Source organism: Caloenas nicobarica, chromosome Z (assembly GCF_036013445.1).
Source record: "Caloenas nicobarica isolate bCalNic1 chromosome Z, bCalNic1.hap1, whole genome shotgun sequence".
Taxonomy (NCBI): Eukaryota; Metazoa; Chordata; class Aves; order Columbiformes; family Columbidae; genus Caloenas; species Caloenas nicobarica.
The window spans coordinates 67,485,114-67,508,106 of NC_088284.1; the positions used below are offsets into that span (position 1 = coordinate 67,485,114).

General features: G+C 39.2%; 1 protein-coding gene across 2 annotated transcripts in view; it reads left to right on the forward strand.

Moving 5' to 3' along the window:
• FOCAD (focadhesin) overlaps positions 1-22,993 on the forward strand; it is a 109,449-nt gene that overhangs the window by 79,982 nt on the left and 6,474 nt on the right. For both annotated transcript variants that reach the window (XM_065657889.1, XM_065657891.1), the window contains 13 exons: positions 1,565-1,803; positions 3,450-3,539; positions 9,266-9,413; positions 11,282-11,401; positions 12,309-12,431; positions 13,091-13,168; positions 13,554-13,625; positions 14,195-14,297; positions 15,452-15,532; positions 16,616-16,744; positions 20,279-20,394; positions 21,628-21,888; positions 22,520-22,609. In XM_065657889.1, the coding sequence (XP_065513961.1) occupies positions 1,565-1,803; positions 3,450-3,539; positions 9,266-9,413; positions 11,282-11,401; positions 12,309-12,431; positions 13,091-13,168; positions 13,554-13,625; positions 14,195-14,297; positions 15,452-15,532; positions 16,616-16,744; positions 20,279-20,394; positions 21,628-21,888; positions 22,520-22,609 (1,650 nt within the window). The remainder of the gene's footprint in view (positions 1-1,564; positions 1,804-3,449; positions 3,540-9,265; positions 9,414-11,281; positions 11,402-12,308; positions 12,432-13,090; positions 13,169-13,553; positions 13,626-14,194; positions 14,298-15,451; positions 15,533-16,615; positions 16,745-20,278; positions 20,395-21,627; positions 21,889-22,519; positions 22,610-22,993) is intronic.

The window sequence follows — 22,993 nt, forward strand, 5'->3', positions numbered from 1 at the left end:
AGTAAACCTTCAAAACCTAGAATATTCTGCATATATGTACAAAACAAAATCTTCTAATATGGACAGACTCCTCAGACCACACTATCAAACTCGTGGGTGATTCTGACACCATTCTGTAGGGCTCTGAAATGTGCACTTTCTCACAATTTGATAGTTATGGAGCCAGTGGTTCTCATTTTACAGTATCTCTTGGATCCCTGAGGGCTAGAAGTTGTACGATATGTGCTTGAGGTGTGATAACCAGCCTGAAAGTATCAAGCAATTTTTATGGCTGGAGAGAGCCTGAAAGCGCAGTATAGACCTTAAGGAATAGGTATTGCTAACTTTTGACTGTCTGCAGCCAAAACAACCAGGCTGGAGATTCTTTGTGTCATGGATGCAGAAGGGAACTTGGGTCCTACAAGACCAAATACCAACTTGCTAATGTATCGTAATGTTTTCTAACTGGAACTTCATTAACTGCATTCATGAACTGAGTTTAGTCCCGTAGTGAGATGTTAGCATCCAAAAGCTGGAAATTATTGATGGACCTGAGTCAACTCTAGCATGTGACCCCTGTCATCACTGGTAGGTGACACAGATCATCAAACCAAACGTGTTAAATAAACGCTAGACTGGTTGGACGTTAGGAGATTAAGCTATGTCCTTGGCACTACCAGTTCTTGCTGAATGGTTCTGTGAATCTTGCCTTTGAAAATAATGATGATTAAAAAAGGTGGCTTTGAGATGGAACAATGTGACAATGTTTCATTTCTAAAATCCACTCTGTTTGAAAAAATATATTTAAAAAAAAAATCTCATGCTTGTGAAATTCTGAGGCACACTGTAGAAATCACTGTCTTGCAGACTGCCTTGCATCCTGATGGGATTTATTTTCAGAGTTGCATGTGGAAGTTGATAAATATACTTTAGGCTATTACTTACAATCAGTCCATTGCTTTACAAGTAGAGGTAGCTATATGTATTTTACCTTTCAAAACTGGAAGGAACTGAAAAACTTTGAAAGGGATCTTTCTTCTAGAAAGCATTTCTACTGGTTATCTTGCAAGATCTCATGATGTTTGTCATCCTAGGTGTGATCCTTTAAAGGTAGTGCTTTTTCCAACTCACTAAATTCTTGGTGTGTTATAATTACAGAAGTATATTCACATCATGGCTGATTTCTGTTTGCACTTCTGATCACACTGCTGGATATTTTAACAAGGAAGGTGAAAACTAAAATAGACCATTATATTTCTGTGCAGACTAGCTGTTAAATTCTAGTTGTATCCTGTTTTGTCCCTTATTTACAGTTTCATACTTAATAATCTTATTTACACTTAGAAATTATGTTTGGAATTACCCTAGTTTTAAGCTCCTTACCAGGTAAGGCAAATGGAAAAGTTACCATAGACAACTACATGCAATACTATTCAATACCAGATTGCAATACTTCTGTGCTTCTGTTTTCTGTATAGGTGTTTATTTTAAATTCCTTAAGTGATGAGTTTTACTACCTGGAAAGGAATTTTATTTCGCTCCCCCAAGAGGAAAAGAAAAAAAAATCTTTTTTATGTTTTTCTAGAAATCCTATTCAGGTGAAAATACTGCTAGTATTATAGCTCGTTCCTGTGCGGCCACTGCTCTGTCTCTCCTGGTGCCAGTTTTCATTGTATCATGCAAGGAGAAGATTGAGGAGGTCCTGAATATGCTGACTGATAGGTTGCCTGGGAAACCAAATGCTGATGAGTCTCAAGCTGTTCAAATCCACATGGGCCTTGGTTTGGGGATGTTTATCTCACGTTTGTATGAAGAAAAAGTCAGGTAAGGATTAGCATATATAATGTAGGTCTGCAAATAAATGCCTTTTTCCTGCATGTGGCCTTAAGTTCTGAGGAATTAAAGTATTTACAGGTCATAGGCAAATGATTCTTGAGGGGCTTCACAACATTTCTTAAAAGGTTGGTTTTTTTAATGATCAGTCTTTACCACCTACCCCTCCAATACTATCCTGGATATTTTGCTAGTCTTTCAGGATGAATGATTAATTTTCATAATATCTTAAGGTACATGGGCAAATCAGTTCGCTAGAAGAGCCACACATATGCTTTTAAGGGGGACTCTCTGCCCTATGAGACTTAAAGTAATTCACAGTTCTCATCAGTTCCTTTCTAAGTGGTGCTCTGGACACTGGATAGTGTCCATTTACATCACGTGAGTTACTGGTATGGGGATGGAGCTACAACAGAAGTAGTGTGATGGGCTGTCTTTGAGGAATGCTGTTACAGCTATGTTGGCAGCTAAGAGATGTGCTGAAGTTGGTAGTATATACCTCAGTTGCAGATTTGCAAGGATTCCAGAGAAATTAAGTAGGCTTAGCTTTGGACTCCTCTATCTTAACTATTGGGGATTCTGTCTGCCTATATACCCATAATAAATGTTTGATTGGTGCACAAGCACATGTATTGAACAGATTTGACTGTCAGTTGTTAACTTGATCAGTGAAGCTAAAGTTTCCAATGCACCTGTCTTTGTTAAAACACTGTGCACCATTGCTCTGTTCTAACATTCATGCTTTGGTGTCTTGATGCATTGCTGTCTCTGACTCAGCCACAATATTTGGGGATGGACTGTCTCTGGATGATTAGACAATGGTGACAGCTGAGCTACACACAAGTGTTAAAAGTCTCTTAAAGAGAATGATGTTAGATCAGCTTGGTATTTTGGAGTATATGAATCTTTATTTGGGGTTTAGGGGTTTTTTAATTTGGCAATGGGTATTGAAATAATTTATCTAAAAATTCCTTATGGATACCAGTTTTTACTCTGCCACTCCCCTGTGTAGTGTCAAATCTTAATCTCACACATTCTTCCAGCCATTGACATGCAAGAACAGCAAAATTTGTAGGGATGTAGCTATAGCTAATATCAAATCGTAGAGTTAGTTTGCATGAAAGATATCCTGTTCATTAAGAAAACTGTGTATGTGTTTTGTAAAAAGGTAGTTCTTATGACACCTTTGGAGTAAGATGTAAATGCTTCCTTTTTTATCAATAAGTTAGGCAAAGGAGATGGAGAGAGAGACTTACGGAGCTAATATCTTAAAATGTCGCAAATTTTCAGTTTATGAATAGTTACAGGTCTAGCTGAGATCATGTTCTATCAGTATCCTACTGTCAAGCATGTTTTACGAATCCTGAGTGTTTGCTTTCTTTCAGAGTGTTGTGATAATAATGGTTGCCAGTTAAGGACCGAGTGTGTTTTTATTATTTGTTTATGAGTATGTATATACAAATGTGATACAATGACCAGTCATGGTGCTTACAGACTAGTAGGAGAACCTGTTACATCAAGAAAAGAACTCTATTTACTGGCATGTGCAGTCTTTACAGGAGCTTTAATATCATGTGATTTAAAGAGCAGAGCTGTGTGTTGGATTTTTTTTTTTTCTTTCTGTTTTGGTTTTGTAGTGATGTACCTGGTCAACAGATGAACTTAGTTCTAATGAAGTCCCTGGATGCACTGGAAGACTGCTGCTTTGACACTAGTCTGGAGTACAAGTGAGTTTCCTTCATTACTGATGATATTTTGTTTTATTTTGAGCTCTTTTATTCCTTAATTCAACATAAAAGAGTATAGGTGTAGGGTAAGGAGATAGCCTGTTCTGAGTACTTCCGTAGAATCACCAACTTGTGCAGACTGGCAAGAACCTTTGGAGGTCCATGTCCTTCCCCAAAACATACTCTGTCACAGACTTGGACTACATTGCCCAAGGCTTACCAGTGAGGATTTGAAACTCCCAAGACTGGGGTCAGCACAATGTCTCTGGGCCCTGGCTCCATTTTGGGGCGGTCCCTTATCAGGCTCCCACCATGCAAGATCCCAGCCACATCTCCTCAGTCCCTTCTTGTCGGTGCCACACATGCTGTTGGGTGCCCCCAAAGCCATCCGTTCTCACAGATGAACCAACTGGGGTCCCACAGCCTCAGCTCTCAAGGCAAGGGCTCCAGCATTGGTGACTTGGCAGCCTCCCATAAACTTCTTCCAGTTTTGTCAGTGTCTTTTTGCAGTTCAGAGCACTATTCCAGGAGTGTTGGTGACCACGGAGCAGAGGGCTGATCCTTCCCCCGGCTCTCATGTCTGTGTCCGACTCTTGCTGTCCATGCACTGCTGGCCATCATCGCTGCCTGGGTGCGTGGCTGGTCCCAGCCTAGCTTGCTGCCCACCAACGCCCAGGGCTGTCCCCAGAAGCTGATGCCCAGCCCCTCTGGTCCCAGCCTGTCTGTTGCCTGCTGCCAGACTATGAGTTGGTACTTGTTGAATTTCAGGATGTTCCTCGTGGTTTATTCCTCTGTCTACTATCTCCTCTGAGTGAGTGTGTCCATAAATATACATGTAATACTTCATATATGAACATATATAAGTATATGCCTCTGTATCTAACATACACACACAGGCTTTTTTTCCATACAACGCCCAGTGCAAAGTGAAAAGAAGCGATGACCTCCATTTCTAATCCCTGGTAAGCCCCAAGTAAAAACCGTGGGAATGTACAGAGAACCACATAGTCTTGCTCACAGGTAGGCGGAAGACACCAGCAATTCTAGGAGCAGAGTTGTTCATCTTACCTGCACATGCTCATTAATGAAGATAGTTTTGAATGCCCTTCCTTGGTGTTCTTGGGTGGTTGCCAAGGTGTTCAATGAAGTCTAGCTGCTTCTGCGTTGGAGCCTGTTACTGGAAGGTGTGTGTGCGTGCAATACAGCGTAAGCTCAGGGAGCAGCTGTCTCAGGAGGCTTATTTATCTGGTAGAGCCGGGCTGTTAATTTAACAGCTCTGGATGTCATGTTGAATACTGAGTAAAGCAAATGTATTTCATTTAACCAACTGAAGTTATGCCTCAGGTGTTCCAAAAAGATGAGGAGCCCACCAGCAGGGCAAGAAATTATTGAAAGGTATTGCACAATTACTAGCATTGGCAAACCTGGAATAATTGAACAATAAAACACGTCAGTTGCCATTAAACAGCTAACAAAACAGTAGTATGTATCTTCCACAGTAGTCATTTCCCTTTTAAATCAGGGAAGGAACTGCAGTATCTTGAGTGCCTCGGTGCAGGTGTGTCGGATTTTGTTTGAGTTTGAACATTATTCTGCCCATCTCTTCACTGTTCAAAGGAAACACAGCAGCAATTCCTGTTTGCCTTTGCCCTCTCCTTCTCCAGTGGACCTTTTGAAGAACTGTGGGGGTGTCACAGCTGCACACCATTGGGCTGCCAACCTGTGCAAGTTTAGCGGGGATTTGGGTTGCCTCCGGGGTTGCACAGGGGGCTGTGTCAGGTCTGTCACCTTGTCACACCTGTTGCTGCTCATTTACGTGACCTGTTAGCTGTGGATAAATGCCTCACAGAAAAGCCAAACTAGGTTGCTCTGGCAGCAAGGAGGTTGCTGGAAGAATGTGAAACAAGGGCAAGCAGGAGAGGGAAGACTGAAGAGTGAGTAGTTTTTTATGCTGGGTATAAAGGCTACATATTTTAAAGGTCAACGGTAGGTTGGTGTCTAGTGCGAGCAAAATAATGTAAAGCTGTAGGTGTTGCTGACTTGTCCAAGTTTGGCACTGATCCACTTTAAAACTACTATTCCAAAGCAAGGGCCTTTGCAGCCTTTTCGCCTGGTGTGACAGGCAGCGTCCAGCCGTGGGACGTGTCCGACCCTACTGGACTGGCCACTCTCTTTCTCCGTTAAAACAGGCTGCAAGTGTTTTGAGAGTAGGTATGTGGTGCAGTACAGAGCTCCCTTTTTTGGGAACGCCGGCAGGAGCCGTGTCCGGGTCCATAGCCACTGCTCCCTGGCGGAACCCAGCGCCTGCTGGGCCCCACTGCTCACGGCTGTTTTAGGAAACGTGCTCTCTGAGGGACATTATCGGGAAAGAGAGGCTTTTGCTGAAGTTTTGTTTTGTTTTTCTACCTCAAGCGTCCAGATGAGAAAGTGGTTCCTCAATGCGTGTGCTACGTGAACTGGAGCTCACACACCACGCTTCACTGGTCGCGTTAGCCTTGGTGCATATGTGGGCTTTAGATATAATTTTCTTCTTTTAAGTAGGATAATTCTCTTTTTAGAATTGGAGGGGAGAGTTAAGAGGAATGAAGACAGATTTTTTTTTTTTCCAATAAGCAGTAAGAATCTTTCCCTGAGCCAGTGCTTTAGCTTGGTGAGAGTCTGGCTACGTTCTAGAAAAACCTCTGTGTTTGTCTAAGTTGCATAAAATACCCTAAACCTAGTTTCCTCTCAGAAAAGGTCACTGTGAGAATAAAGCTCTTAAATCAATACTATCTTATCTGTCATAACCACATGGCAGGGGGGTAAAGGTGAAACTCATAATCTTTTAAAGGGGAAGAACATTTCAGATTGTTAAGCGGCTAATATGATGCTTCTTCAGTTTTTAGCCGAAACAGTTTCATAGATTGCAGAGCCTTAGCAGCTTTGCAGTTACTCCTAATTTTAAATGGAGTGCACTCAGACGTTATCAAGAGAACTGTAAACCTGAAATCTGCCCTTACGTTAGACAAAAACTGAAATAAGTATGTTTTTATACTGCTACACCACTTTTCAGTATACACGTGTATGGAAAATGTGCATGACAGGTGATTAAGACAGTTCTTTATGCCACTAGGTTTTGTCAGATTTATTGATTACAGAAGCTATATAGCTGGTCATTTTTTCTCCCAAGCCTAACTTACATAGAACACAGGTTCAGCAAACATGTATATTCATGGCTGTTAACTTTTCCAGTTATTCATGTAGATGATATTCAAAAGATTTTTGTCAGATCAACCTCAGTGTACTGTGAAAAAAATAATAAATAATAATTAAGAAATCCAAGGGAGGTTTCCAGTTCTCGGTGAGGTAACAGATGTGGCAGTACATATGGTCCCTGTATTGGAACGTTTTACTTCCTCCCCCTTCCTGCCTGCATATAAAAACGTGTTGAAGATTGGGTTAACTCTGACCTTTTCAAAGGTTTGCATGTTAAAAGTTTTTGAGAATACAAAGGGGCAGTAGAGTTACATTTCCCATGTTGAGGATGAATTCGCCAAAACCTTTGCAATTACAGGGGTTTTTGTATAAAGTTGTTGCATGGCAGAACTATCTTGCATCTGTAAGGATCAATATTGGAGGAATACTGAGCAAGTGATAAATGCTGATACAGGTTGAGTAAAGATGTGGTAAAGAGCAAATTACTATGAACCTTGAAATACACAGTAGCCGTTCTTTAAATTGCTGTGTAGAGCATTAAACTGACTTGCTTTTTATGGAGTTTTTTTGCAAGGTCAGTAGCTGTTTCATTTGACTTAAAGGCATTTTCCATCAAAAAGGTTGTCAAACTTTTATATTTTTCTTATAGAAACCTGTCAAACTCCACTGACCTCAAGATTATCAGGAAAATGTCTGCTTTCCTTCATCCTAAAATACAAATTTGTATCTTGTTCCATTATTGTTCCTTAAGTCCTTCATTCTGTGAGGCAGTGGACTGTACTGCCCTGTATACTTCCAAGTTACATTATTGAGTTGCATGACAGTAGATTCAAACAAGAGTCATGACAGCAGTGCAGTATGTCTGGTGCACGGGCAGTAAACCACCTAAAACATGCTGCGAAATCTGAGATATCACGTGGATGAAGTGCACTTTAAATGTTAATTTTATAGACATCACAAAGTAGGTGGCCAAGCGAAAACAATTGCTAATTACAGAAGCGGGAAGCAGAGAGGGTGAAGTTTTGCTTCAGTCCCCTCTTATGTTTTGGGTCTTTGCTAAGTGTCAACAACATAAAAAATTGTAGCTCTCATTAGGAACTTTGTTTTCTTTCTGTATATTTTTGACAAGAAGTGATAGTGTGCAGGGAACTTGTGTGTAAGCTATGTCCTTATTTTGTTGGCTGTTCATGAATTCAGATATGCCAGTTGCTTAAAAATGTTGATTCCAAAGGTTTGTTTGACTTTCTTTGCTGGAAAAAGAAGACATCACTGCCAAGACACCACTCTGAGTCTTCCAGCCATTCTCATCATCTTCATTGCCAGTTGCTGAAGAACATTAACTTGTAAATGCAACTGAAGTTATTCTCAGAAGTTTCTTTTTTACTTAGTTGAATAAAAGCAGTAACTCTTCCCATTTTTAAGTTGGGTAGCAGAAACTTAGAAGAATGCCAAAGATCCTAGGCCGTTAATTTGACTGCTCGATACTTGCAGTTTCTGTCATTGACATGCTCAGGGAGATGTGTGAGGGGGAAAAAATCTTCAGATAAGAGCTGCTGCTTTAAGGTACTGTGTGTGTGTCAGTGAGAGATCACCCTCAGACAAGTGTGTACTATGCTTTTAGTGTCTCATGATAGCAGCCAGAACTGTTTGGGAATTTTCTGACAAAACTTTTAAGTAATATGACTGATGGCCTGTGGAAACTGAAACTTGTTATGGGAGCACAGGTGCTGAATTTAGTAAGAATTCTCTGGTCCAGAATGGAAATTCTGGTCAAATCTGAAAAAGAGGCAGAGACTGTGAAGCTGTTCTTGCCAGCTGCCCTATTAAATCATGTACTTTGAAGCTATTTTCTTCTTGTTGCAATTTTAAGTATTCTCAGCATCAAGCTGTTAGTTGTGCTGGATAGGTCTGCTCTGTTGAAGCTGGTCCAAAGTTGAGTATGTGTATTTTAGTACATATGGGTTAGAATGTATACCCGACACTCATGTTCTGAAATGCGGGTAAATACCTTAATCTGTACAGCCATCTTAGCCACTCTCTGGTGCAATCAGTAATTTCATTATTTTTGCAAACTGAAACACCTCTTACAGGAGTCTGAGAGAAACAGACCCTAATACAGCCAACAGGCCTGCTATTAGTATGTTTAACTGGGGTATCAGAGTTTAGGATATCAGTAAAAATCAGATGTAGAAGTTTGGATCCGTAATTCCTTCATAGCAGCTGATGTGCTTGTTGATGGGCCTATTGGTTCTTGAGGGGCAGAAGGAATAATGGGGGTAGGGTTTATTATTTTAAATGCACATTTTCTTCTTCTGCTCTTCTTTCATCCCATGTGTCCTGAAAATCATTACCTATCTGTGAAATAAAAACTATTTGTAAAATTGACTGTGATAAGTACAATAATTATCTACAGGGCTAGTTATCAGGCACGGCCAAGAAGGCTTTTTACTCAGCAGCCCATGTTGAAGTGAAAAAAAAGTTCAGAGCAGCCAAAGCATAGTTAATCCTTTTTCTTTTGTCTTCTCTTTAAGCACGGGATGTATTTTGGGAGTAGGACTCGTTCTTTCACATATGAGTCACAATAGCCAAACAGAATCGCGAGTGCATGTTTCCACTTCATTGCGAAAACTCTGCAAATACCTGGACAGCAGTGAGGACCAAAGCAGAAGTGTTCAGGAGGTATGGCCTATTTTATCACAAATTTTAAATCTTCCTTTACTTTGTTGCCTCCCTTTAGTAACTATAGACTTTTAACTGAAGCTTTGTATCTGCAGTACTGGAATGCTTGGTTTCTATTATTTCTTTCACAATATATGGGTTTATATCTACTGAACAAAACAATAGTAACAGAATAACCTCTGATGCCACACAAACGTTAAGAAAATACCTGAAAAGTTAAAAGATATCATTATTTAAAGTTCTTTAATTCCTTAACCTCAAATTAAATTGTTGCAAGTTGGGTCCTGAGTAACTGTGGATATGGGTCTCTCTTATACACAGTTGCTTACTGCTTATCTGACCTACTAGAAAGCAGACAGCAAGTTACTCTCAGAGAGAACCTTAATACTGTTACTTTCTCCTTCAATGTGCTGTGTCCTTCTTTGAAAGCTGCTGTCACCAGTTCATGTGAATCTTGCACTTGTGAATGCTGCCATGACCCCTTTTACTGTTCCTTTTATTACTATGTTTAGAAGACTTAAACTGAGCTCTGCTAAGTATAAACATGCGTTTCAAATTATTTTGCCAAGATATGTCCTGTAAGTTTTGGCGTGGTCCATGCACTAGGTCTATAACTTTATTGAGGTAAAACTTGAGAAGGAAAACTGATGAAATTGGTGGAGTTTACAACAGAAAAGAAGAATCAGAATAAGTATGGCTTTTGCAGAAAACAAGCAATCCTGTACCTATTGTATGTAAGCCTGCAGCAGCTGAACAGCTGAGTTGCATAATCCTCTGTTTTTTCTAAGGGAGTTAGCAGAGATTGGTAGTATTATTCTCTTTCCCCTCTTGGTACTGCTCTGAAAGCTTTTTATTAAAGGTCTCATTTTATGGAGTTTGGGGGTTTTTTTGGCAGTACATACGTGTTGGGGATTAGGCTTTTGCAGTTTATGGTTCATGCATTAAAGTGACTTAAAGCTATGAAATAATTTATCTTTCCCCAGAGATCGCAAAGTGCTTTACTGGGTTAAACTGGATTTAATACAGCAGCTTCTGAGAGGAAAGGCAGCAGCTGTTTAACATCAGATGGTTTGGGATGAGAAGCAAATCCCACCCTTTTCAATTAAAATCCCTGTAAGGAATTTTAAAGATAATTATATGAGTTAAATTTGGCCAGCACCCTAGGATATATACTACTATATTTATGAGATGCACAAGAGGCTCTTTCAGAGCTATAAATGGCTGGGGTATAATCCTGTACTTGAAAGGTACCTGTGGCCTGCTGCAGCAAGAGATGCAACCTGAGCATTACTTGCCAAAGTTGTTGTCAGTCCTGCACAGTACATAGGTGCTCTCTGCTTTACTTACAGTCATGTGGTGTCCTGTTGCTTATTTTTGGTACAAAGGGGGTTAAACGGGTGGCACAGATGCCATATTGAAAGCTCAGATTTCATTTCCTTGTTCTCCACATCTAAGGCTGAAATATAGAAAAGTAGTGCCACTTGAGAATCCTTCTGCAAGGGTAATGAGTCTAGTGTCATGTTCCTCTTCTGGCCTTCTGGACCTGCTGGCAACCCTGGCAGGATCACAGTATGCTGTGTATGCTCACATAAATAGCTATCAGATACTTGTGTTGAGAAGAATAGATACATTTGTGCAGGAGATCTAGAGTTCGACATAAGTAAAACCAGAAGAACTTCCAAGCTTTAGTTGTATTTGTTTAACGTTAGCATCAACGAAGAATCTTCCAGAGAGGGAGTAAACATCTGAGAGTATAAATGGAAAATGTCACAGCTTTTTTATCATGCTCACACGTTGTTCCATGTGCACTTGCTACTGTGAAGTTGATCAGACACTGGTTAACAGAACTAAATAATTTTTTTTTTCAGGTACTTGCCTATTCTGTAGCCTGTTCCTGTGTCTCTGCTTTCAGTGTTGGAATCACAGAAGCAGCTGAGGCTGAGGAGGCCATGAACAAGCTACGGACCTTAGTGGAAAATAATCAGCAGGTCATAATTCAGTGTTTGGACTTGGTTTCAGTTCTGTTTTCCTCTTGTCTGTTTAATATTGGACACTGCTTTACCTAGACTGTAACTTCAAGAAAATTATACTGATCTACTTTCAGCATTATCTAACATTGACCATATTGTGCATACCACACAATTACCAAGGGTACCACCTGATCCATTGATGCATTTTCTACAGGTGTATAGCAATTACCAGACAGTGAAATAAAAACAGATTTTGTATGTTTTATTGCATTTAAAAGGGAAATTGGTACTTCTGAGTTCTTCATGTCTGTAGTCCCTGCGTCCTGCCAGTTTTTCTCTTTCGTGACATGTTTCTTTAGATTCTTGGTAGGAAAATACATCTGCTGTTCTCTTCTGAATTTTTGCTTTCCCTTAGGCCTCAGCTAGTGCATCACAGTCACAACTTCCTCCAGGTGTCTGTTTCATCCCTAGTGTACTAGGGTTACCCTCTAAAAATGCCAAAAATAATCTCCGTATTTCAATGCATGTTCTTTTTTGTTAAATGTTTGCCAGAAAAAAAAGGCAACCATTTGAATCAAAGCCTCTGATTACACTAATCAACTGGTTAGAATGTTTATCTGGGAAATGGGAAGTAAAAAAAACCTTTGTCACAGTTTTTTACCTTTGTATCAGAGTATCTTCTAAAATAAAGGCTCCAGAGCAATCTATGTGCCAAAGATCAGTCTTTAATCTCAGAAAATCTTCTGTCACTTGACATGAGAAAATACTAGAAGTAAGAAAGTGTCCAGTATTTTAGACAAAGACATTATTTTGTATTATTGATAAATAAGAAATATTTAAGTAATGCTTCAATAATAAATGTTAAAAATAATACAGAATCTTTTGGAAGATCTGTTTTTTTTAATGTGCCTTTCTCACCTTGCAGACCCACAGTTTTGCTTTAGCTCTAGGCACAGTAGTACATGGATTGTCAGCTTGTGGTCATGGGAAAGCTGAAGACTTGAGTAACAGACTAATGCCAGCCTGGATAAAAATTGTGATTGCAGAGGTAAAGGAGTTTGAATTCATATCCTTTTGGTTTATTTGGGGGTTTTTGGGAGGGGGGGGGTGATTTCAAATGAACAGTAAAATGCGTATCTTAGCGAGATCTTAATTTTGACATCTTTATTAGTTTGGAACAATATCCAAGGTAAAAATCTAGGTTCTTAAATGAAGATTCCTTGTGAAATTAGTTGCTACTTATCAAAATTAGACTAACAATTGTCATTATAGTGCCTCAGTTATAATAATTTTTGATTTACCTCACTGTAACAAAAATTGTGTTTTTAAAATCAAACTGTAAACTTACCTTCAGCTGCAATCTTAATATGTAAGTATCAATAAAGAAACAGTGTTTCAGAGTTGAATTGCACAGATATATTGTGTGGAATACTGACTGTGCTAGAAGAAAGTGATTAGTCAGGGAGAAATGTGTGATGATTTCAGACTGGGGAGAGGAGGAAGGGAAAGCTCCATATAAATCCTTAATTCACCAAGAGAGGGATGAATAATTATCCAGCATGCTGGAGTCTGACCTGAAAAGGTTGTTGGCATGAGAGGTGTACAAGCGATAGCAGTCATGGTTTTAAGTTGGAAGAAACAAGTGTTTTGTCCTACAGTAGTGTCGTGTGACTGCATTGACTCACTGATCCTGAATTACGTTTCCAGGGCTCTCCAACAATGCAGCGTCTGGCTGCTGTCAGTGGGCTGGTGGCACTGGTGGGCTCTGAAGCGGTCATGATACAGGTGAGAACATGCAAGTGGTACCTTGATCTCTTCTAGAAATCTGGCGAGAGGGCAAGATGGAATTACATCCTCTGCATCCTTATAGCAGTCGTTATATATTTAGGGCATCCCATTTACGCAATATTGAGTCATATTGGGTATAAACCAAGCAAGATAGAATTACAATGTGTAAAATAGGGTCTGTTCCATTTTCCCATTGTGTGGCCCATGTGCAGTGCCATTGGGGAAAAGCTTATGGCCATACAAGTTTTTTCCTTTTCTCCTCCACTCCTCCACAAAAAGACATGTGTGAAAATGCAGTCTGTCTTTTCAGCACCTGTTCTCTGTTTTCTTGTTTCCTTTTTTTCCCCTTACAAAATTCACTTTTTTTTTTTTCCTTTTGCAGCTGAAATCTGAGAGCATTCAGTCCTCCCAGTTTCAAAGTAAGCTGAATGAAGTCATCAGAACTCTAACACAGGTAAGAAGGTGCCTTTTTCCTGCTTTGGATAATGCACTAGGGTACTCTGACACCTTGCACAAACAGGCCAAATCTGTTTAAAGAAACTGCAGAATGTCTGTGTCCAACCTGTGTTAGGGAATAGAGGAACAGAATGGCATCTAACAGAAGAATGTTTTGGATATTACCGAGGATTTTTTTTTTCCAGATGTGGGTGCAAAATAGCAATTGAAGGTCAGGGCTTTAATTGACAGCCTGCCTGGTGAAAATTAAGAGATCCAATGAAGAACAGGAGAGACCCCAGACTCTAATTTTGCAGTTGGCCCAGAGTAACATGCAGGGGATGGGGTCTTGGATTGTGGGGATATAATTGTCCAAGATTATTTCTGATGAGGGTCCCTCTCCAGGAGGCACCGAGCTTGAACCACTCTATTCTGTACCTTGCAAATAAATTATTTCTTTTAGAAGAATTTCTGGAATCCATGCCTGAGTCTCTGCTGCAGAAAACCTAGGGGAAGGGAACTTCTCTTAACACTTGAATGAGGCAACAAAGGGAAATTTGTCTAACCAGTGGTTTATTGTCCCAACAGATAATCAGTTTTTCAGGGCAGATTGGCCTTCAGACAAATGCAGCAGGACTTCTGGGACGACTTCACATGTCCTGTTTGTCTTCTACCCAGAACAGGGCATCAGGTAAGATGCTTTATTATTGCTGCTTAAAAAACATATAGAAGTAGCACCTAGCTAAAAAAGCAGCAAGGGACATATTAGACAGTACAGGCTAGACATTGCAGCCCTGCTAAATGACATGACAGCCTTTGAATCAAAGATCTCATGGTCCTGTGTGCCAGACCTAAAGGTTGGAACATGAATCAGAAATCAGTGTGCTGGATAGGACACTCCCCTGCTAGTTTTGCTTGCAGTATCAAAGTAAGGTTGTTAGTTGTTCTGGTCAGACTTGTGTGTTGCTTCTGTCTTTATTCTTTTATAGAACAAATTGTAAACAAGTTTTACACTGGATATGGCCCGTGTGTTTGATATTTACGTTATCCACTCAATGCCCTGGGAACTGGTTAAGCTACTCCTTGTTTAAGCACTTCCCAATGTATAATGAAGCAAACAGTTAAAAACTGGTCCGTAACAAGAGCAAGCTGACTCTTCAAAAGTATTTTTCTAGAAGCAATATGCTCTGAGTAGCTGAAATCAAAAATTAGTGTTCTGTACACTTTCAGTGTAGCAGTTAGCACAGAAGTTCATATTCTGTCAATACATCATTACCTTCCAGTGTTGTTTCAATATCCATTGGTAAAACAAAAGCAGGATTTACACCATTGATGAAATACCGGTTATAGGAGGGAACTAATGAAGTGGAAGCTGTTAGCTTCAGTGTGAACCAAGTTGGGAACCAATAATATGAAGTGTAGATACTTTTCCTCATCACAGAAAAAAAGATTCTTGGAGTTTCTACTTCTGTATAGTCTTGGCACACATGCCTGAGGTTAGATAAATATAGAATGTGTCTGTTGTATTAAACTTACTTAGCTTTTGAAGCTCTCTCTTTTAGAGCCTGACTTGCCGTGGCTGATACATTTTAAGGAAGTTCTTATTCTTGGCTTTTCAGTTGGTTGATGGGACCTGGCACCTCTCACCAAAACAAATGTTTAGCGTGCCTTAAATGCAGAAAGGCTAATGCCTCTCTCAATCTTGTGATCTAAATGCTTTGCGTCACCTACAGAATTAGTTAGCTCAAACAGAGCTAAGCTTGGCCTTTGAATTTACATGGGAGCTGGAGGTTATAATTTCTGCTGACATGTTTCAGTATATAAACGGTCTTTTTGTCTTCACAGTTCCTCCAGATTTTAGCTACTTGCCTGGAAACAGCTTTATCAGGGCAGCCATTGACTTTGCCATTGAAAGTGGAAGGCAAGGTAAGAAGGGATCAAACTATAGTATCCCTGTGGGAAATTTGTTATGACTATAAAAGCTGACCCTAATAACCTGCTTTTATTTGCTAAGAGAGCTTTTCTAAATATTAAATTGAACTTCACTAGTGTGGGATATTTAATCTCTAAACAAAAAAATGAATAGCACTCAACGATAAGGTAGAATTGTGCAGTTAGTTCATAAGTTTTCTCCTCTGAATCTGTATGACTCTTTAAACCCTTTCCCTTTCCCCTTCCCTCTCTGTCTATGAGATGATGTATCTTTTCTGTGGGAGTGAAAGTAAAATCACTAAGTGTTAGCATGTGTCCTCAGGAATACTCCATCATCAGGCAAACTTATGCTGCCCTTTATTTCAGTGGTCCTAGGTTAAGATTCTTTTAGTAGGGTGGTGTTCAAATGGGTTACTGCTATGTGTGATAAATGCAAAGGAATCTGAAGAAAGTGTACTCTTACATGAGGAGTGCTAGTAAAAGAGAGATGTTGTAGAGTAGAGTCTAAAGGGAGATAAAGCAGAGATTATTCGTGTGTGGAGCTAAGTGAGGTCACTGTTGTCCTATGGATCAGGCTTTGCTTTCTGTTGAGGTAAAAATTGCCCATGCCTCCAGGAGGACTTTAACTGAGTTAACTCCCTGTCTTTAAGTAACACAATATGTTGCAAAGGTTAGCACCTGTTTTAAAAATTTTGTGGCCTGCACCTACAGGATAGGGAAGGAGAGCAGTGTCAGAAAAAATTGCTGTTCTGCTACTAACATGCAAAAATAGTACCTTACCAGATAAGGAATACATGTAATTAGCTCATAAATTGTTTCAAGGAGAAAGAACCAGAAAGTTTGTATTTATCAGTAACAAAAAGCCTTTTCTGATAGGACATTAATGTTAAAAATATAACTGTTGATTGCAAACAAGAGATAGCTAATTCTCAGATACAAAAATAAATAACAGTAATTTTATAATGCTTTTCAGTTCCTCACTACAGATTGGTCTTTAGTGCAGTGTTCACATTTTTTTCCAAGCTGTTTAGCCAAATGCATGTGTATAAAATTCAGACTCTGGATCTTCTGTTGCAGGCCCTGAATATGTCCCAACTGAGCTGGTGAAAGCAGCACTGGCACCCATTGCATTAGTTGGAGAAAGTCATCAGTATCCACCTGTAAACTGGGCATCCATTCTTTCTCCTTTGATGAGGCTAAACTTTGGTAAGAGTAATAGTTTCCTATGAAGTCTTTTGTACTTGTCACAAGACAACTTTACCAACACAGCTTTCACAAAATTTAGCACCTGCTTCAGGGCTTGGAAGTTATTGAAGGGATTGAAGTGTTTACTATGCTTTCAAGACCAACTTTTTAAGTTTTGCAAGGTTTTGATCACTGTGTGGACATAGTCTGCTCTAACTCAAGAAAAGGCCAGAGAAGATCAGAGCTGAGAAGTTTCGATCAGTGTTGGAAGTTTCCTGAAACACTGGTGAAATTGCATTGAATTTTTCATTTGAACTATTTGCAGTAAGAAGAGCCCATCATGAAACTCAGCTAATTATATCTTTTTTTCAGTACCCACCAAATGCTGGTCCAGTGCTTGTGTCAGAGGCTGCACACAGCTTTGTCACAAGTTTGAACTGTTCCGTAGTTTATCTAGCTATCGCTGCTCTGAAATACACTTTCTACTGAACTACACTGGGTGACAGAGAAAAGCATATCCCTTTTTTTCATCATAGTCCTGGTTTTCAGTACTTCTAAGAGCATTTTTTCTTCAAGCTTTGATTTGGAAGTATTGTGTTGGACAGCTTGTATAATATTTTTCTACTCAAGATACCTGTCGGTGCCTGCTTTGGTTCATGTGTCTGAGTTTCAAATTCATTTCCTTAAAAAAACCACAGCAAGTTACTGTGCAAAGTTCCATATTCCCTTTTTTGATTCTATTAAGTTTTTTTTCCTCCTGATTTATTTAACTGTTATTAATGGCCTTGCAGATTTTTCTACAACTGAGTTGGGAAAGTGCTGTCGTGTTTAAAATTATGCACTGTAAAGCCCAGAATATGTAAGGTTGTTCTTACTACTTTCTGGTGTTTCTTTTACTTATACAGAGTGCATGTGTAAGCACTAGAAGTCATTGAACTGTCCTATGAGGAGCAACTGCTTGTCAGATACAGAAAGATTTGGCTGCATATTAAACATTTTTACTTATACTTGAGCTGCAACTTCCTTTTTACTTGGTATTCTTGCAATTGATTGTGAAGTTTTTTGTGAGAATAAGTGAAAGAATGTCCTATACTGAGCTCTGCTGTACATGCTGATGCAAATTTGTGTGCAACCTTATGAATAGCTGAAACTTACTAAATGTATAGGGGATTTTTTTATTCCTGTCTTTTACTTAGGAGTCTTACTTTTGTAAATCAGGGGAATTCCAGAGGAAACAGTATATATCAGTTTTGTGGCTATGTTTTTATTGACTTCAGACAGCATAGTCTACATTTCTGTACATAATTTCCCTTGACTATCCCTCTGTAGTGTGTAGAAGTTGCACACCTTTTTCTAGATAATATATACATGCAGAAATGTCACAGAGTTGTACCAAAACTAATCCAAACCAAGTATAAGCTCAAATAAACTTCTATTTTGTGGCAATACAAAACCAAACAACAGAAACCAATTAAAACCAGGGGCAATCCCAAAACAGTCAGCACTCTCATAACATTTAACACACCACTACAATTCGTCGTAGCAGTCAGGGTGTTATTACTAAACGGTGACACACAAGAACGATCATCTGAAGCATGCACCCACTTGCTCACAAAGGGGAAGCTCTCTCAAGGGTACCCAGAAGAAATAATCACTCGCCCAGCAGTGAATGTGGGGGCAAGGGTTCCCTAAAGGATATATCCAGAAGAAACAATCACTCGCCAAGGAGGAGGTGAGGGCTGTTAGCCCTAGGAAATTTACTTACATGATGTCCCTGATGTAAGGGGAGAGGTTCCAATCACAGTCCTGCTGCTCCAGGAAGACCACTCCCAAGGGGGTCTCCATCGGTGGCCCCATTTATAGGCTGGTCAGATCTGAGCTGTGGTCATATATGGACAGGGTCCAGAAGCTTCTGTAGGCTGAGGCACCCCATTGTTTGGGGACCCTCTCCATTGACTCAGGGTTCCCACCTCTCTTGCTCCCCTGACTAAGTGGTCTACGTGAATGGAGTCACTGTACCCTGGTGGGTACATGATGGTTGACACCTGACCAAAGTGCATACATGCTGGCAATCGGGTGGGGCATAAGAGGCTTGAAAATAAGGGTGCGAAAGAGCCAGCGGCTGCCATGTTCAAAGCCCTGGTCCTTATCAGGGCAGGTGTACCTGCAGGAGGAAATAGGTCTTCCTGTGTGCTAACAAGCAATTCTCCTGTTGTGCTAAAAAGTATAATGCAGAACCGTTGTATTATGACCTAACAGCCCACCTAGAAATGTGACACTCTTATCACTTTTTCTGGAACAGCTATATCATGGATATTTTTATGAAAATTAGACTATATTCTCAATTCTCCTGGATTCTCTGGGTCACTGTTCTTCATGTCTGAGAATTCATGAGTGTTTTTATGAACCTTAAATATTTCACAAATTCTACTGTACAGATTTTTTTTTCATCTGTAAACATCTTGAAAACAAGAGATTGCTTTTGCATCTTACAAGGTTTATTGCAGTTGTTGCTGAGCAGAAAACATATGAGGCTATTGAAGTAGTACGTCTTTGTTGTTCAGTAGTGCTCTGAAGTGAATAGTCATAGGCCAATCATGATTTGTGTTTTAGGAGTCCAAGCTAGTATGAGAGAATTTTTTACCAAAGTATCTTGTTACAATTTCACTCTTTCAGAGTTCTGCAAATAACTTCTTGTATAAGATACTTTATTTTGAAAAGTCAGGTAGTAGACTCTTAAATCTGTGCTTTGTTCATGCACTAATATTAGTGAACTTTATAAAAGACACTTTCATTACTGAAAGAACATTTTAACTTGCAAAGCACCTATTTAAGTTTTATGCTGACATTTGACAGTAATGTGTTTTCTGTCTAATGGGTCAAATGCTAGTATAATACTTAAATTGTTTGTCCTTATGCTGCTTTTTCAATCATGAACTATATGGAAGCCAGACTGTTGCTCCAAGTACCTCTTCAACATATTTGTGACTAGTTATTAAGAAACAAGCCATACCAGTCATTAAGGGGACTTCAAAAAGAAATCACTAGGGATTCCATAACCATCACAACCTCTATGCACAGTAAGGCCTTCCCACATGTGAACATGGAGAATGCTGCAACTAAGCACCCGCAGTAGTGGCTAACCTCTGTTCTGTGACATATTATACGAACATGGGGTACATGAAAGAGTAGAAATGTTACAAATGCTAATTACTCCTACATTTAGCAGGAAAGAATATTGACTCATTTTTCCTTCTGTAGATTAAATCTTTATTTAGCAAGGATTTTTTAAACTTTTCTTACCATTCCCACTTTTTTATTCTTGAGTGGATCGACATGAACTTGGACAAATCCTGAGATTTTTTGCTGAAAGTGCATGAATGGGAAGAGCAGACTTCTAACATGCATGTGTTAAAAGCTTTAAGCAGCATCTCTAGGAAAGCAGATTTCTAATGTAGTGCTGTAGTAGAACAATAACCCTCTTTTATGAGTTGAGAACAAATTTAAAGTGAAAATAATTTCTTCATAACTTCTGTTTGTTTTCTTCTACTTTAGGTGACGAGGTAAAACATCTCTGCCTTCAACTGGCTGTGACACAGGCCCAGTCATCTCAAAATGCAGCAATGCTTTTGGGGATGTGGGTGGCACCACCCCTTATCTACAATCTCAGTGTATGTATGTCAGATAATTTATGGGACCTCAGCACCTCCTCCCTATAAGATTCTTCCGTGATAATGTTTAGAATGTCTCACCAGAAAAGGATTACTAGGTTCAGAATTCTGCAGAAATATTGTTTAGCTAATATTTATAGTGAAGGAAAGGCTATTTAAAGCAGACTTAAGATCTGATTTGTTTTACTTCAGTTGCTTGAACCTTTTTCCTCTCATTTCATGCTATATGTCTGATAACGTAGAGATTTAAGATGGCATGGCATGTAGGGAGAAATGTATCTTTTATTATACTAGCTAATCATCTTAGAAAAAAAGCCAACCTATCTGTCCAAAAGCTCACTTGCTTCTTCCAGCAATGCCTCTTGATCTAGTAAAACATGTTACTTCTTGAAAACCTTGCCTTAATTCTGTAGATAGTCAATAGACTAATCTATAGTATAATCAAGTTTGGGCTTATCCTTCACTACAGTGTATTTCTTCTTATGGAGGTACAACAGGGACTCTCTGAATCCCACAGTGCACTTCACTGTGCAGTTCTGTCAGTTTATACAAGTTGAGGAGCAGGTTCGTGACAATTCTCAGAAAATCCGTTGTGGATTTCTGTGATCTTTTCCAGTTCTTCAAGTGGTATTTTTGTCTTGTAATTTTTGATTCATTAGTCTTCACAGATATACACACACTTGGTGGCAATTTTAAGATACATAATTGATAAAATACCAAAAAATAAAGAATTTCTGAGCACATAGATTTTCTCACTGCACTGGGGATTTAAAGTCACAAAACAAGCTCAGCCACAGATTGTGTAACCTTTGGACTTCTTCAAGGTAATTATGCATTTCTCCTCACTAGCTAGCAATATTGATGGTGCTAAGGGTACCATACTTCTGTCCTTGGCTGTCTAGTCAGTCTGTATGCTTGCAATATATATTGTCGGTCAGTATAGCAATGCAGTGGGCACCATATAGGTAAACCACAATTGTCCTGCCAGTATAGAGACATGATATCTAGGATTCATTGAACTTTTTAAGGAAAACAGACTATTGACATGTTTGAACTCTTTTTAATTTAAGCAACTCATCAAAAGACGGAAGACGAATTTAGAAGTCTTTATGACTTCCACTGCATTATAAGTGGTGTTTGAGCCATTTTTATATAATTTCAGCATATGTAACAATAGCTGAAGGTCAGTGAAGAGCTAGAATCTGAAACTAAGGAAAACTTTTTGCTTTTCAGATGAAAACCCAGAAATACCTTTTCATGTCCCTGCCCGTGTGGATGAAACATGCTGCAGAAGACAAACTACAGTTTTTTACAGAAGTGTTTCTGATACAACAATTTGAAGTGAAGAATTGCACAGAAAACCCAGAAATTTGCCAGTGTATTTTACAGGGGCTTTTGCAGGCAATGAAACTTCCAAACCCTGCCCAGTACTGCTGGAGCTTTTTGTGCCAGGCTGTGGAGAAAATATTTGAGCTTCTACCAAATGAGATTCAGGTAAAGAATATGTATGAGGTGTATGAACATTATAACTGGATATTTTTACTGATGGTAAGTCTCATCTTTTTGCACTGACCCATCAGACTTGAAGTACGAAATAGATGTAAAATTTTTAATTACAGTAGTTAAGATGCTTGCACAATTTCAATTTAAGTAACTTTTGGATATTCTTTAGAATATGACTGAAGTTGTGAAACCAATTTAATGTACACGTTTCTCTCATAAATTATTTGCTAATGGAAAAATACAGTATTAGTGCTGAAATAAATGTTGCTTAAACAGAAGTAGAAAACAATCAGAAGATATTTTTTCCCCCATAGAGGATTCAGCTTCTCACACTGATTTAAAGAAAGTATCTGGTGATGGAAAATATTTCCAAGGAAGGGCAGTTTTCCATTAAAAATAAAACAAACTCTTTGGAAGTTTTCAGATATCATTATTCCTTAATAAATAAATACATTCAAGGCCCCAGCAAATACAGAATTTCTAAAATAGAATGAATAAAACAAGGCTAGAGACTAGATTAAAAATTCATCATGATAATTAACAAAGTTCCTGAACTCACCAATTTTAATGAAGAGGAAACCTGGAGATATAGATAAACATGCATGTACTTTTCTGTTTCCAGAGAGGCAAACTGGAGATGTATATCGATGTAGCAAAATGTATCTCAGAAATGACTGATTCAGAGATCGATCGCATTGTCCAGATCCCTAAGGTAATGATGTTTTACTCCTGGTCTTTTATCAGCAAATCACAGGTAATAAGCATGCCTTACCATTTTTCTTGTCACCAGTGTGTTTTAGCTCATTGGGAGCAATGATTATTTTATCTTCCTTCTGACTGTAATTTGCACACAGCAGAGTGAAGCAAAAGTCACAAGAGCCCCATATCCAAAGTTTTTTCAAGGCAACCGAAATACTACTGATTTCACCTGGGAGCTTTGAACTGGAGAGTCTAAGCAACTTGGTCAAGTTCAGGCAGGGCTCTGTTAGCAGAACAGGAGTGGTGTTAAGATCTTCTGAATCCCAGACCAATGATGCAAACAGCAGACCGTAGTCCTCTTTGGTTGATATAACCGCCTACATGAAATGAACTGTAA